The 16,661-nt window shown below is 36.8% G+C and overlaps 1 protein-coding gene and 1 pseudogene across 1 annotated transcript; both read left to right on the forward strand.

Moving 5' to 3' along the window:
- Positions 1-12,964, forward strand: part of LOC101569270 — a 35,649-nt pseudogene extending 22,685 nt beyond the window's left edge.
- An 82-nt stretch (positions 12,965-13,046) lies between these two features.
- Positions 13,047-16,453, forward strand: LOC111812280 (zinc finger protein 844-like). The gene is made up of 2 exons (XM_023699997.1): positions 13,047-13,772; positions 16,405-16,453. The coding sequence occupies exons 1-2, from the start codon at positions 13,114-13,116 to the stop codon at positions 16,451-16,453; spliced, it is 708 nt and encodes a 235-aa protein (XP_023555765.1). The 5' UTR covers positions 13,047-13,113.
- The last annotated feature ends 208 nt before the right edge of the window (positions 16,454-16,661 follow it).

A 16,661-nucleotide genomic window follows, 5' to 3' on the forward strand; every position in this document is an offset into this window, starting at 1 on the left:
TTTAGACACACTGTGCACATAAAACTAGGGACAATGAACAAAAGAACCAATGATCCTATTTTGATATTTCTTCAGCAATGAATTCTAATACAGCACAAAAATTCCCATGTGAGATATACATATGGATAGAGAATAATTCTTTGATGACCAAAACATGAACAACATGTTTGGAAGAAATCACCTCATTTCGGATGTTTTTAAAATGTTATGGAAAAAAAATAAAACAATTTCAAAGCAAAATAATAGCAGAGTAACATCATTTAATACATTGCATATTGTTATGTTCAAAACAGTTATTTGGAGCACAAGTATGCACATAAAATATTCTCCAAATAATATTAGCACAAAGCTTACCATTCAATAAATGAAGAGATCTTAATTTTTTCTTTTCCCTTCCTGCCTTTCCTTTGTGCCCCACACTTGTTCTTCTTTCCTTTTGAACAATTCCTTCCCATTTCACAATATCTATTGTACATTTTGCATCTTATCTACTCTTTCAGTTTGTCACACCAGGGAGATAGTATGATGTTTGTACGTGTGAGTCTGATTTATTTCAGTTATGAATATGTTCTCCAGTTGCATTCATTGACCTATAAATGTTCCAAGTTTATCCTTCTATGTGGCTAAGTAGTACTCCATTATTATAAAAAGACAATGTTTTTTTAATCCTGTCCTCAATTGATGTGCATTTGGATTTTTTCCCCCAAGATTTGGCTATTAGAAATTGTGCTACTGTAAACATGGATGCACATATATTGCCGTGGCATGATGATTTTAATTCTTGTGGGAAGCTACCCATTCGAGGACTAGCTGGGTAAAATGAGACCTCTAATATTAGTTTTTTGAGGAATCTCCATACTGATTTCCACAGAGGTTGGATCAGTCTACACTCCCTCCAGCAGTGGAGAATGGTTCCTTTTCTCCCATTGTCCTTCCAATAATTGTTATTGGTTGATTTAATGATGATAGCCATTCTTTCTGGGGTGACATGGAATGTCAGTTTTGTTTTCATTGTATCTCTTGGAGGATTAATCAGTGAACATTTTGTCCTGTATTTATTTACAATTAGAATTTTGTCACCTGAGAAGTGAGTATTCATTTCACCTGCCCAGTTTGGAGTGGTTGTTTGAATTTGGGATGGTCCAACTTTTTATAATTGTTTCTATGTTCTAAATATAAGTCCTTTGAGATGCAACTACCTAGATTTTTTCCAACTCTGTGGTTCTCTTTTCATGTGTTGGTGATTTCTCTTTTTGTGTTAAGGCTTTTTCATAAAATGACAATCCAATTTTGATTGTTTGTAACATTTCCCATGCAATTTGTGTTTTGTTCATGAAGTCGCTGCTTAATATCTATCTTGAAGAGTTTTGCTTAATTTTTTTCCTGGTAGATTTAGTGTTTCTGTTTTAATATTTAGATCTTTGATCTATTTTGACTTAAGTTGAGTACATATGGATAGACTTGGATCTAGTTTTAGACTTCAGCATGTGAAAAGAATTTTATAAGTGCCATTCATGAAAGAGGCGTTCAGTGAACATATTTAGCCCCTTTTTAAAGAGTAACGTAACTGAGTATTTTGGGAGATTTTGGAATTCAACGGTCTGAATCTTGTAATTATTTCCATTGATCTTTGGGTCTATACTTCTTTGCCAGTACCATGCTGGTTTTTCACAGTAGTCTTGTAGTAGAATTTCAAGTAAGGGATTATGATGCTACCTGCATTGATGGAGAACACAACAAAGCAGCCCTGAGCAGGACTTAAATTATTCAATGGGCTTTTCTTGCTTACTTGTGAATCTGTGCAAAGCCTAGGCCACTTGTCTGGAAATGGGTTGACTCATAGCAAGTGATCCTCTGTGAGTCACTAATCCCTACTGAGTCCTGAGTCCCGAAGCCAGAAAGCTTCAAAGAATAAGACAAGATCACAGCCAAGGACACCTCAAACCTCAACTAGGTAAACTGTAGCCTTAGACATCTGGATCCTTGGTGGATTAATTTACTTGGAAGAAGTCCTTGAGTGGTTCCACCCTTACACTCCTCCAATGTTCTGATAACTAAATGAATGTAGGCCTTCCACAAAGGGTCTTGGTTTTAACTCTGAGAGAATCTTGAATTTTGTGAGAGGGCTTTGATCCTTCTGAAGTCCTGAACTCATTCCACTGGCCTCTGTATTTAGCCTGCACTATGCACTTGCTTGGGAGATTGGGAACCTGATCAGTCTGCAATAACTAAGGGATATTATTAATCTGATAATCACTCAGAATTGCTTTTGCTATTGTAGTTCTCTGTTTCCAAATGAAATTTCAGAATGTTTTTTCTAGTTCTGTGAAGTATGCTAGAGGTATTTTGATTGGGATTACATTAAATCTATGTAACAATTTTGGGAGTATTTCTTTTTATATTCTATAGATTCACCCTATCTATGAACAAAGAATATCTTTCTACTTTCTAATATCCTGTTCAAACCCCTTTTACAATGTATTATAATTTTAAATGTATACATCTTTTATTTCCTTTGTTAGATTGATTCCCAAGTTATTTCATTTTGAGGGGAAGCAAATGTCTCTCCTAGTGAAGCTGTTGTTTGTGTACAGGAAAGCTACTGATTTTTCACTGTTGACTTTTATAAGGTTTTTCTTTTGGCACAGATGAGAGACAGGAAAGAAAGAAGCCTTTAGTGTGGGCCTGGGAGGGCTGCAGGAAAATGCAGGAACCCTCTGATGGAGACAAAGAATTTATTGAGCTGTGTTAGTGGTGGAATTTACCTAAGCAGTTAAGGTGTCCTAACAAACCTCAATTGGGGAAGGCTTGGCTCACCAGACAGGAAAGAGGAAGTTGAGGTTAACCAGGAAAAAGAAGAAGGAAGAAGTTAGTCTTGGAATGACATGTTGTTGTTTTTGGACCCATTCCATCTTGGCTTACTGCCATGACTTGACAGATTTTCTTATATGGGGGTGCAGACCCATCAACTTTTTACCAGCTGTGTTATAGAATTTGGCTATTAAAATTTGTTCATCTTTTGGTAGAGTGTTGAGTTTCTTCAATATAGAGTATCATGTCATATACAAATATTGATATTTTACCTTCTTCCTTTCTTGTCCTCATTATTTGTCTTTGTCTGTCTGTCTCTCTCTCTCTCTCTCTAATTGCTTTTATGTCCCAGAAATATATAAACTAGGAGTGGTGACAATGGACATCCTTGTCTTTTTCCTGATTTTGTAGTGTAATCTTTCAGTTTTGACCATGTAGCAATATGTTAGCTAAATACTGTTCTAATTTCTGTAGAATTACCATGTACAGGTGTTGGATTTTGTCAGATACTTTTCTGCATCTATTGAGGTGATCATATTGTTGTAGGCAGATAAATTAGATGAAATATTATAGACAGACAGGGGTAGACCCTCAAGGGGTCCTCAAGAGACAATATGGAAGATAAGATGACTTTGCAACTTTGGAATAGACAGACACTCCCACTGTGGGTCAAACCTCAAGACAAAAGAGTAAACTAATGCAGCCACATACTTCCTTGGGGATGGGCATCAGGGATTGATATTCTAAATAGGTATCAATCACCTTGCAAGAACCTGAGTGAGTCACTAACCCAACCCCCAACAGAAAGAGACCTTGTCCTGTGACTGCTTCCTCATTTGGTCCTGGATTTAAGCATGTAATCTCATTGGTTGACCATAGTTTTGTCCCACTTCATGTACACCTAAGCAAGTTCCCATGTTCTCCACCTTAGACCAACCTTACCACATGGTTTTACTCTATAAAAATCCCTGGAGGGCCGGGGAGATGGCTTAGTGGAATAAGTGCTTCCCTGGCAAGCACAAGGACCTGAGTTCAATCCCCGGCTCCACCAAAAAAATAATAATAAAAATAAAAAGCAGATTTGAGGCCTTTTCTAATATAGCCTGGAAAGGCCTGTTTGCTGTAAGATTTGAAAATAGTATATAAGGAAAAAAAAAAAGACCAAAAATCCCAGGAAAAGACAGCTTTCTGGGGTAACCTGCTTGGGTTCCCCTTCTGTCCCTCTCTTGGACAGAAACTTTATTTCCCCAATAAATATTTTGCTCTTAACCTCCATTTGTTCCTAAAATTCATTCTTCAGTTTTAGAGAACATGAACTTGTCCCAGGTACCTTTCAGGTCTGGAGTTTCATTCCCTTATATCAATGTGGCTTTTGTCTTTGGTTTGTTAATATGGTTATTACTTTTATTGATTTGTGTATGTTGAAACATGCCTGCATCCCTGGGAAAACGCTTCTTGGTCAGCATATATAATCTTGATGATTTGCCACATTCTGTTTACCAATATGTTATTGGGGATTTTTATATCTATGTTCATTAGGGAGATTGGCCTATAACTTTGTTTTCTGGTTGGGACAATCTCTGGTTTTGGTATCAGTGTAATGCTTGCTTCCAGGTATTATTTTCAAAGTCCTTTTTCCTTTTCCATTTTAAAGAGTTTCAGCATTAGTGACTGAAATAGTTGGCATTAGTTCTTCTCCAAGTTTCCTGTAGAACACATCAGGACCTGTGTTTGTCTTCATTGTTAAGTTTTTAATTGATGTTCAAGTTCACTGACTGACATCAGGTTATTTAGAATTTTTATGTTTTTAAAATTGTTTTCCCAATTCTTGTGTAGCTAAGAGTATGTCCATTTCTTTTATATTTTCCATCTTATTAGAGCACAGGTTTTGAAAATAGTATTGATTGCCTGCTAAGTAACTCAGTGGATTAAAGTGCCTGCTTAGGCAGACACAGGGCTCAGGAGTTCTACCCCCAGGCCTGCTGTGCTGGCCCCGCCCCTAGGGCATGCTAAAATGGTGATTGAGTCTGGATGTGGTGGTGCACACCTGTAATCCCAGCAATTGGGAGGCTATAAACAGGAGGATCACTATGAGTCTGATCTATGCAGTGAGACCCTGTATACCCTGTCCTAAACACACACACAAAAGAAAGAAAGAAAGAAAGAAAGAAAGAAAGAAAGAAAGAAAGAAAGAAAAGAAGGAAGGAAGGAAGGTGGGCCGGGGATATAGCTCAATGGAATAAGTGCTTGTATGGCAAGTGCAAGGTTCTGAATTTGATCCCTGGTACCACCAGAAAAAAAAAAAAAAAAAAAAGAAAATAGTATTGATTATCTGGATTTCTACCAGATCTTTTGTGGTTTTCCCTTTTCATTTCTAGTTGCTTGAATTTGAGTATTTTCTCTTTTTTGATGAGTTTCACTATAGGTTTATCTATTTAATCTTTCAAAGAACCAGCTGTTTGGTTCATTGATTCTTTGTATTTTTATAGTCAGAATTGCTATAATTTCTGCTCTCATTTTATATTTTTCTCATTCATACCAAGTTTGGTTTAGTTTTTCTTTTTCTAGAAGTTTGAGGTTACACAGATTATTTATTTGAGGTTTCTATTTCTGATGTGAGAATTTATCACTATATATTTTCCTTAAGGGAGTGCTTTGATTGCATCTCATAACTTTGTGTATGTTCTATCAGTATTATTAGATACTGTTCAATATCTTCTTTCATTTCCTTTGTGACCCCTAAATTTGTTCAGGGGGGTGTTGTTTAATTTCCATGTGTTTATGTATTTTTTTGCCATTTGTTGCGTTGTGGATTACCACTTTCATTTATTGTGGTCAGATAATATGGGTGGAATGTTTTTAGTTTCTCTGCATTTACTTAAACACATTTTATGGGCTAATATGTGGTCTGTGTTAGAGTTTGTCCGATGTGCAGCTGCAAAGAATGTGCTTTCCAATGTTGTGTGGTGGAACGCTGTAGACATCTACTAAGTCCATTTGTTCACAGCTTTCATTTAATTCTGATATTTTTTTTTTTTTTTTTTTTTTTTTTTTGTCTAGTTGATCTATCATGAGAGTAAGGCATTAATGCCTTCTATTATGTCAGGGGGCCTGCAAGATAGCTCAGTGGCCTAAAGCGCCTGCTTAGGCAAGCTTAGACCAAAGCGCAGGGACTGTGGTTCGATCCCTGGCACCACATGCCACACTAGCCCACCCCCAGGGTGGGTGGAGCTGGCCACAAAAAATAATAAATAAAATAAATAAATAAAATTATCTTATATTTAATTATGTTAGTGGGTTTTAAAAAAGTTTTCACATCTGAAGGACTGGCCAAATAGCTCAGCTGATTAAAGTGCCTACAAGCAGGTGCGGGGACTGGGGGTTTGATCTGCGGGCCTGTGGTGCTGTGCTGGCCTCGCCCCCAGGGCGAGCTGAGATGGCAATTGAAATTGGGCATGGTGGTGCGCACCTGTAATCCCAGCTCTTGGGGGGCTGTAAATAGGTGGATCACTACAAGTCTGATCTAGTAGTGAGACCCTGAACACCCTGTAGACCCTTCCCTAAAATTAAAAAAAAAATTTGCATCTGTTAATGTTTGTCTTATATATTTGCATGCACCCATATTTGCTGCATATGCATTTATGATTTTGAACACTTCTTATAGTTTTTGCTTAAAGTATGTAATGACTTTTTTTTCTTGATTTCCAATTTCATTGTACATTTCTCATGGAGTTACCAATTTTCTCTGTTGATCTTGAAAGATAGTGTTGCTGGATACATCAATCTCAGTTGAAGATTTTGTTTTAGAGTTTAAAACACCTCACTCCAAGTTCTCCTTGATTTGAGGGTTTAATGCTGAGAAGTCTGCTGTGCTTCTGGTGTGCTTTCCTTTATAAGTAATTTGTTTCTCTTTCATCCAGTTACTGTCACTATACTGTTACTGTGTTGATTTTCTAGACTCTTGATTACTGTATGCACTTGTGAAGATTTATTTTGCTCATGGCTGTTTGGAGTTACATATATTTTATTTATTTGTATGTCCAATTCTTTACCTGTTTGAGAAGTTTCCTGCCATTGTGAACAGGTTTTATATGGCTTTGGTGACCTCTCCAGCTTTTTAACCAACTCCAATCCATCTTTTCTTGTTCTTCTTTGCTTCATCTTGTGACTGTTGGGTTGATTTTTTTAATGGTATTTTGCTATTTTTAGTATATCTTTCCTTTCATGGTTGCTTGCTCAGTCCTGTCTACCAGATCTGATAGTCTGTCCTTGCCTTAATAGAATTTCTTGCATATACTTTCAGTGGAGTTTTAAATCTCCTGGATTTGAGCTTGGATGTCTCATGAATTCCATTTCTTACTATGTTGGACATAGTTTTCCTGAGCTCATCTATTTTATTTTTTAATTTGTTTTTGGTTTAATGTCTTTCATTTTGATCATCATTGTACTTTACAAATTAGATTTTTTTTTAGCCTCTTCCATTAGTGTTTTCTTTTCTGTTTATATCATTTCAGAAAGTTTCAGTGCTGGGCTGCTGAATTCCACTATCTCATTGTGCACTGGAGTTATCTCGGCTAAGTTGGGGCCTTAGATTGGATTTTTCTTCTGCATCTTTTCACTTTCTATTTTCTGTTTTATTTTGGTTTCTGTGTTAATAATTGTAGATTTCTTATGTGTTAAAGCTCTATTCCTAGTATGGAGGTTTCCCTAGAAGATGCCTGTTCCTCAGTTATGTTTTCTTTCTGTAGGTGGTCCTGGGTCTTTGTGTCCATCCTAAGAACCTACATTCTCATTGTACTAAAGATGAGATGTTGGCATCTGTTTGGCTCACCAACGAGTCATTTGCTGCTAGAGCACAGCGATAGTTACTACCTAATATGATCACACTGTTTTTGTATGAGGTAGTAAAACTGATTATAACAGGTGTGATATACTGTCTAAAGTGGTACACTTACCAATAATAATCATGTCAAACACAGCCTGGTATTGACGTACTGTGTTAACTAATAACCTGATAAATTTAAACATAGGAGGAAATTTTATGGTTATGTAACAATCCAACATACACCAGTAACTTGTATGCAGTAAATTTCCCCTTAGTAGAGTGCTTTTATGTTCTTGTCTTAGATGGGCTAAGAGGGATGGAGGGCACTGTAGAGACAGGAATGAGGCCAGATGCAGTAGCAGCAATGCTGAAGGGCATAGGATGATCACACAGCTTTGGGGAAAAAAAGAAAGAAAATGGGTAGTAGTATAGTGACCAGAAAGAGTAAAGGCAATGTTTATTCATATGAATGTATCATAAAACCAAGCAATATGGTGGGGAAAGAAAGAAGATGAATAGAATATGACAAAGTTAAGAAATCTATGTTTTTTTAAAATTTTATTTATTTGTGTGTGTGTGTGCACACGCGTGTGTGTGGCCAGCTCAGCCCACCAGGGGGTGGGGCTTGCTGGCACGTGGTGCTGGGGGATTGAACCGTGGTCCCTGTGCTTTGCTAAGCTTGTTTTAAGTAGGTGCTTTAGACCACTGAGCCATCTCACCAGCCCAAGAAATCTATGTTATAAAAGAAAAAAAAAAAGAAGAGAGAAAACATAAAATAACTACCCCAAACAAAATAAAACAAAACAATAAAAAACCACCAACTAGGGCTGGGGAGATAATGCAGTGGTCTAAGTGCCTCTCTGGTAATCACAAGGACCCAGGTTCAATCCCAGTACCACATTCTGTGTCACCCTGCCAGCCACTGAAACTGGACATGGTGGTGCATGCCTGTAATCCCAGCCCTGGGGAGGCTGAGACAGGAGGATCACTACAAGTCCAAGATGCATTGTAAGACCAATGTACCAAATGAATGAATGAATGAATGAAGAAACACTAATTGGACCAGAGAAGGAAAACCAATCAAATAAGCCAAGAACAATAAAAACAGTAAAATTCCTCAAGTATCTTCATTTCTGTGGTAGGTCTAACCAAGTCAGATGCCACCAATGTTTTGTACTCCAGCCAACTTTGCAGTAGGATTTGTGCTGGATATAGGGTTGATCTTAGCCTCTAGATGTGGGGGCGGGAGATGATTTTCTGTTGCTGGAGTTCTTCCCTAGTCCTTTGATTAAAAAAAAATTGCAGCCCCACCTGCCCACTTCTATTCCACTGAAGTGCACTTGTTCACCTAATCCAGATTCTTTATCATATTGTCACCGCTGCTTCAGACTTTTACACCGCACTGGTTCTGCTTGCACATCATCCTTTCCAGGACACTGGAGGACTCATCTGGTCTGGGCAAACATGTATGCCCCAACCAGCTGTGGTTGGGTTTGTGTTGGGTTTGCTTGTGCTACCCGCTTAGGCTGTCCTGTCCTGTTCTCAATTCAGCGTTTTATGAATTAAGGCATTTCATGGTGCTGTGGGTCTCATTCTTCCTCTTCAATATATGTCTGATGATTTAGGAGGCAGTGAACTTTGAAGATGTGACTGTGAATTTCACCAGAGAAGAGTGGGCTTTGCTGGATCCTTCCCAAAAGAAGCTTTATAGAGATGTGATGTGGGAAAACTTCAGGAACTTGGCTGCTATAGGTAAGGAAAGTATCACTTTTTTATGGTATCTGAGAGTATGGTTTGTTGCACATAAGTACAGTCTCCATAATTGCAATGTGGAAAAAATTTGGTGCATTTTCCAGGAATGATTACATTATATAATGAATCTAACTGGAATCTTAATTTTTATGAATATTAATATAGTTACTTTATTTCTGTTTGTGTACTTAAGGAAAAAATTGGGATGACGAGCAAATTGAACATGAATACAAAAACTACTGCAGAAAGATAAGGTAATTTTCAACCTCAAAATGTGTTCCTAAAGTCAGGGCATGAGGAGAAAAACTAAAAACAACCATTTCTCTATAGATGTGTACATATTGAGTATCTGTACTCTGAAAATTTAATACTTGATATAGTCCAATGTCTGAAATTGAAGGAGTACAGAGAATATGCTATAGGCAACATTATCTAATGTGTGAAAATAAAATAATTTTCCATGGTCAAGATTAAAAAAATGTTGAATGAAATTGCATGCAAATGTTGCACATAGATTTATTTGAAACATATATTGTGTTTGGACTAAAATCCTAGTTCAAGCTATGTAATTATATATACATGTGACAATGTTCAAAAGACCACTTTCATGTGAAGCAAATTATGTAAGAAAAAACATTAAACACATTGAATATTTGCCTCATGTTAGTCATATGCATGTATTCAAAATGCAAATGAATGCGTGATTCTGATAATAGCTCTTTGTAGAAAATCCTCCACATCATTCAGTTTACTTGTATCCCAAAGTATTTGGATACATCATCTCATAATCTTTTTTTTTTTTTTTAAATGTGTTTAGTACGGGGTCTACAGGGTCTCATTATAGATGAGACTTGTAGTGATTCTCTTGTTTTCAGCCTCCCAAGTGCTGGGATTACAGGTGCATGCCACCACACCCAGTCTCAATTGCTGTCTTAGTGCACCCCAGGGGTGGGGCCAGCACAGCATGCCAGATATCAAATCCTGGCTACTGTGCTCTGCCTAAGCTGGTGCTTTAGTCTGTTAAGCTATCTGGCCAGCCCTTCATCTCATATGCTTGCTGAGTAAGTCACAAACTACAACATCTAGGGAACTGTATAAAGATTTTTTTTTTTTTTTTTTTTTTTGCAGAACCGGGGATTGAACTCAGATCCTTGCGTTTGCCAGTCAAGCGCTTGTCCTACTGAGCCATCTCCCCGGCCCCTGTATAAAGATTTTTGAGGGGCTGGGGAGATGGCTCACTAGAATAAGTGCTTCCCTGGCAAGCTCAAGGGTCTGAGTTCAATCCCTGGTTCTGTCAAAAAAGATAAAGACTTTTGACCTTTTTGGGCTGGTGAGATAGCTAAGTGGACTAAGTGCCTGCTTAGTAAAACACAGGGACTGGGGGTTCGATCCCCGGTACTGCATGCCATGCCAGCCCTGCCCCTGGGTACACTGAGCCAGGCTTCTAGTCTGGGCATGGTGGTTCATGCCTCTAATCCAGGAGTCCGAGATGGGTAGTGAGACCCTGTACCAAACACATTAAAAAAAAAAAAAAAAGACTTTTGAATAGGGTGAAAAGAAATATTCCATTTTGCCTATTTTGTGGTACATGCCTATATTCCCAACACTTGGGCCATTGATGTGGGATTGTCATGAGTTAGAGGTCAACTTCGAGTAGAAAGTAAGTCAGCAGGAACTTGGACTACATAATGAGATGATGTCTAGACATATTAGAAACTTTTATCCAAAGGCTAAAGTAATCATATTGTGATAATACAAACAAGTCCATTATTGTAGCAGCACAATGTACAATATCCAGTTTTAGGAAGTATCCCACATGCTCATTCACAAAGGAATACACTAAGGAAATTGAGTAGCCTTAATGTGGTATTGCATGTTCTTAATCTTAATAATATGTGAATTTGTGAAAGGAAAGACATATTATTTGTGTTCAGCCTGGTAACAGTGCCTGATAAGACTCTGTTAAAATTAAAAATTAATAATACTGGAATGTAGTTCAGTGCTAAAACACTGGATTCTCAATGGAAAGCAGAAACACTGACATGACACTCAGCATTTGGAGGCAGATTTAAGTCAGTGGGCTCTGATCATGATTATTCCAAGAATATCATGGCCTGACCTCTGGTGGTCTACAACTTATATGAGATAAGCCAGCAGGAAGTATAGAGGCTGAATGGCTTGTCAGTTGGAGATTAGCTTATACAATATTCATCACAGTGCCAAGCTATATTACAATCACCACCCATTTGTAAGAAATAGGAGCAAACAGGAACTATTTACTGGTTAACTAAAAACAGAGGTATACTGTCTACAAGGGCATTTTTTGTGAGAGGTTCAGTCTCAAGTGCTGAAATAAATTTAGTGTGTCTACATAGTGGAGTAATACTTGACCATGGAGAGGAATGAAATGATGTCACTTAATAAAAGATGGTTGGATCCTGTGTGCATAGTCTTATGCTAAATTTGTGAGACAGAAACTTCACTGTTATGTGAGCCTTTGTATGAGAAACACAAGATATGAATTAAGGGATAAAGTAAAGCACAGATGGTAGAAAAGAGCAGTAGATGGTTTAGAGAATGTTAGGAAAGTTCAATCCCTGGTTCTGCAAGAAAAAAAAAAAATGTTTTAGGGGTGGGGAAATGGCTCAGTGGAATAAGCACTTCCCTGGCAAGCGCAAGGCCCTGATTTCAATCACCGATTCTGCAAAAAAAAACAAAACAATGACAACAAAAAAAAAAAACCCAGAATGTTAAAAAATTCAGTGGAAGACAGACGGAGTTTAGTTCTGGAGGAAGACTTATCAAAAGTAACCCACACATGATACACATATTTATGAATTACTCAAAATGAAAGTATAAGGTATTGCAGTCATGTGAATTATAAACTCACAAATGTACATTATACTTTTGGTAAAGGCTCCTTTCAAACCAGCTTCCAGAGATTACAGTAAATTCATGATTAAATATTAGAAGGCATTAAGCCTGATCTCCTCATGGTTAATTATTAATAAATTGATTTTATACTTAAAATTTTATGCTTGTTTGTATTATTTTACTTTTCTTTTACAGAAATGAAGAAATAAAGAAATGTTTACAATATCAATTATGGTATCAGCCTGAGGAAATGAGCTTTTGGACTGCAGAGATTAATATGAATATGAAACTAATTGGTGCAAAACCATGTGAAAGGTTTGTTTGCAGAAAGTCCTTCATTGATAAGTTATCACCAAAAGTTCCTGTCAGAGCCAACAGTAGACTTAAATCACATGAATATCAGGGATTTGAAGATGGGAAAACCTGCATTGACATCCACTGCTTTCACAAGCATGCAAATAAAAACCCTGAAGTGAAGCCCTATAAATATAAGCAAAAGTTAAAACACTACTCTGATCATCCTGAAGGAAGCAACACTGGAGAAAAGTCCTTTGTCTCTGAGCAAGAAGTAAAATCTTTGAATACACCCAACTCTGTTCAAATTAGAGAAAGATTTCCCAGTGAAGTGAATACCTATGAATGTATGCAGCATGAAAAAGTTTTTAATTCTCAGCATGATATTCAGATACACGAACGAGTTAACAGTGTAGAGAATCATTACATATCGAAGCAGTGTCAGGCATTATGCAGGAATAACTCCAAGGACTGTGCAAAAGCTTTTAGCACACTTCATCATCTTGAAAAATATCAAAGCACTCACACTGGGGAGAAACACTATACGTGTAGCCAATATGGGAAAACCTTTCACCTACGCAGTGGTCGTCAGAAACGTAAAAGAATTCACAATAGGGAAAAAGCCTATCTATGTAAACAATGTGGGAAAGAATTTAAATACCACAATGAATGTAAAACACATGAAAGAACTCACACTCAAGAGAAACCTTACGTATGTAACCAATGTGGGAAAGGCTTCAGCACACGCAGGTATTGTCAAATACATGAAAGAATTCACACTGGAGAGAAACCCTATGTATGTGATCAATGTGGGAAAAGATTTAAATCCCCCATTGAATGTAAAAGACATCAAAGAACTCACACTCCAAAGAAACCCTGTGTATGTAACCAATGTGGGAAAGCCTTTGCTACGCCCAGTCATTTTAAAAGACATGAAAGAATTCATTTTGAGGAGAAACCTTATGTATGTAACCAGTGTGGGAAAGGCTTCTTCATATACAGTTACTGTAAAAGACATGAAAGAACCCATTTTGGAGAGAAACCCTATGTATGTAACCAATGTGGGAAAGCCTTCAGCACACGCAGGTATTGTCAAATACATGAAAGGATTCACACTGGAGAGAAACCATATGTATGTGATCAATGTGGAAAAGGATTTAAATCCCCCATTGAATGTAAAAGACATCAAAGAACTCATACTGGAGAGAAGCCCTGTGTATGTAACCAATGTGGGAAAGCCTTTGCCACACACAGTTACTGTAAAAGACATGAAAGAACCCATTTTGGGGAGAAACCTTATGTGTGTAACCATTGTGGGAAAGCCTTTTTCATACACAGTCATTGTAAAAGACATGAAAGAACCCATTTTGGGGAGAAACCTTATGTATGTAACCAATGTGGGAAAGCCTTCAGTAGAAACAGTCATTGTAAAAGTCATGAAAGAACTCACACTGGGGAGAAACCCTTTGTATGTAACCAATGTGGTAAGGCCTTCAGTAGAAGCAGTCATTGTAAAACACATGAAAAAATTCACACTGGGGAGAAACCTTATGCATGTAAGCAATGTGGGAAAGCTTTCAGCAGATTAAGCCATTGCCAAAGACATGAAAATTCTCACAAGGTCTAAAGGCTATGTATTTAAGTAGTTTGCATAAACTTTACACATTACATTTGTAAAAGAGATGTATGTAAAGGATGTACAAAAGCCTTCAATAATCTAGTAATCATCACAGACTTAAAAATATAAGAGAAATTATGAATGAGTATATAAAATAACATAGAAATATTAAAGGACAGTGGAGAGAAGTTTTGTTTGTAAACAATTTAAAGAATCAATACCTAGAAGTATCACTACATAAAATAATAAGTAAAGAGAATCTGAATATATGTGAACAATGTTGAAAGGTTTTGTTTTTCAGTACATTCAAATATATGAAAGAATAGACATGTGAACGAAGCCATTCATATGTAATTAGTGTGACAAACCCTGTAATTTTGCCACTAATACTAAAGAGAAACCCTATGTGGATAATGTTATTGTATTGTTCTTGTTTTTGTTTTTCTTTAGTACCGAGGATCAAACTCGGGACCTTGGTGCTTGCCAGGCACACACTTACACCACTGAGTTATCTCCCCAGCCCCAGTAGATAATTTTAGAATGGTTTTTATAATTCCTATAAGCTCAGAAAACATACACACACAAAAGGGGAGATAATGTGGTTCAAGAGTCTTGGTAATGGCTTGTGGGAAGAGTTTGGAGATTAGGTTTCAGAATTTACAAAATGAATTTTTCCAGTAACATTTAGTAAAGAAGCTATCTTTCTTCCAGTGTGGTTATTTGGCACATTTGTGAAAGATAAGATTGCTGTGAAGTTGTTTCTACATCTTACAATCCATTCTGTTGATCCTCAAGTCTCTTTTGTTTGGGGTTTTTTAATTGTTTTTTCTTTTTCTTTCTTTATTTTCTTTTTCTTTCTTTTTTTTTTTGGCCACTACCATGCTATTTTTATCTTAATATCACAGTAGCTTTTTTTTTTTTTTTTTTTTGGTGGTACTGAGGATTGAACTCATGATCTTGAACTTGCCAGGCAAGCACTTATTCTACTGAGCTATCTCCCCAGCCGTACACAGTAGCTTTTTTTGTATAACTTCAAATCGGTGATTATTATGCCTTCTGCCTTTCTCTTGTTGCCCAGAATTTATTTTGCTATTCTACACTTTTTGTTTGGGCATACGAATTTTAGAATTGTTTTCTGTAGTTCTGTTTGATAGGCTATTGTTATACTGATTAAGATTGCATTAAATCTGCATAACAGTTTTGGAATTATGCCCATTTTCACTACATAATACTTGTCTAGCCCAAAATGGGGGGCATCTTTACATTTTATAACATCCTCTTGGATCACCTTTCAGAGTACTGGAGTTTCCAATGTGTAGGTCTTTCACTATCTTGGTTAGATTTATTCCAGCTATTTTATTTTATTATTTTTTATACTATTGTGAAAAGTGTGGTTTCCATAATTACTCTTAACAAGATGTTCATAATATTTATTTGAGTGTATTTTGGGTGTATGACAATATACACTTTTTGTTGTTTCTGTCTTTGTGTAATTTCTGTATGATTTTTTTAATAATGCCTAATTCTTCACTGTTACTGTTTTATACAAAAAGCATTTTTGTGCTTTTTTTTGCTTTTTTCTCTTTAGGTTTTGTTGGTGTTCTCGTTTTTTGCTCCTTATAGTGGAAACTGTAATAGTCTAAGAAGATAAATGTGAAAATCACATCTCTGTTTTTTCAGTGTGGAAGGAGGTTGTTGGCAGTGGTTGAAACTAGGTACTTCACTTGCTGACAAGAATCTGAGTGTAGGGCTGGTGAGATGGCTCAGTGGTCTAAAGCACCTACTTAGAACAAGCTTAGCAAAGCACAGGGACCACGGTTCAATCACCCAGCACCACATGCCAGCCAGCCCCCCCGCCCCCGGGGACTGAGCTGGCCACACACAAATAAATAAGTAAATAAATAAATTTTTTAAAAAAGAATTCTTTATTAAAAAAAAAAAAAAAGAATCTGAGTACAGAAATGTCTTGAGTTGTTTAGGTGTTGGGGAAGCACTGCTTTTTTTTTTTTTTTTCCTCTTTTTTTTCAGTTAAGACTTATTTAAACACCAAAATTTTGAAAATGCTTTTTTTCCCCCTCCACCGCTCTCTCAGAGGATTGAAGACATCTTTTTATGATTATCAGTGTCAGAATCTAGAAGTGATATGGACATGTAATTCAGCAAATCTTAGGATGATTAAATTCTACCCCCAGTTTTTGCTTTTTAAATTTGTCTTTTTCTTCTTCATTAGGATGCTTATCATCCTGACTTCTGTTCCTGAAGTTCATCAGAGTAATTAAGATTTCTGTCATTCTTCTTTCTTGTTTTCTAGTTTAGACTTTAAATATTCTTCATTTTGTTGTCATTGTTGTTGTAATTTTCACACTGGTTCTTAGTATGTCATACGAGCTGGCTTTAAACTGGCTTATTGAGCCCAGGCTAACCTGGAGATCATCTTGCCTCTGAAGAGTTTTGGATTATAAGTCAGTGTCCACAATTGTTATTGGG

Source organism: Octodon degus, unplaced genomic scaffold (genome assembly GCF_000260255.1).
Source record: "Octodon degus isolate 3935 unplaced genomic scaffold, OctDeg1.0 scaffold00119, whole genome shotgun sequence".
Classification (NCBI taxonomy): domain Eukaryota; kingdom Metazoa; phylum Chordata; class Mammalia; order Rodentia; family Octodontidae; genus Octodon; species Octodon degus.

Excerpts from the sequence above, each read along its gene's own strand:
- LOC111812280 (XM_023699997.1), top strand. The coding sequence starts at position 13,114 with ATGGGAAAACCTTTCACCTACGCAGTGGTCGTCAGAAACGTAAAAGAA. Across the intron at positions 13,773-16,404 it reads ATACTGGAGAGAAGCCCTGT|GATGCTTATCATCCTGACTT; the intron begins GTATGTAACCAA and ends CTTCTTCATTAG.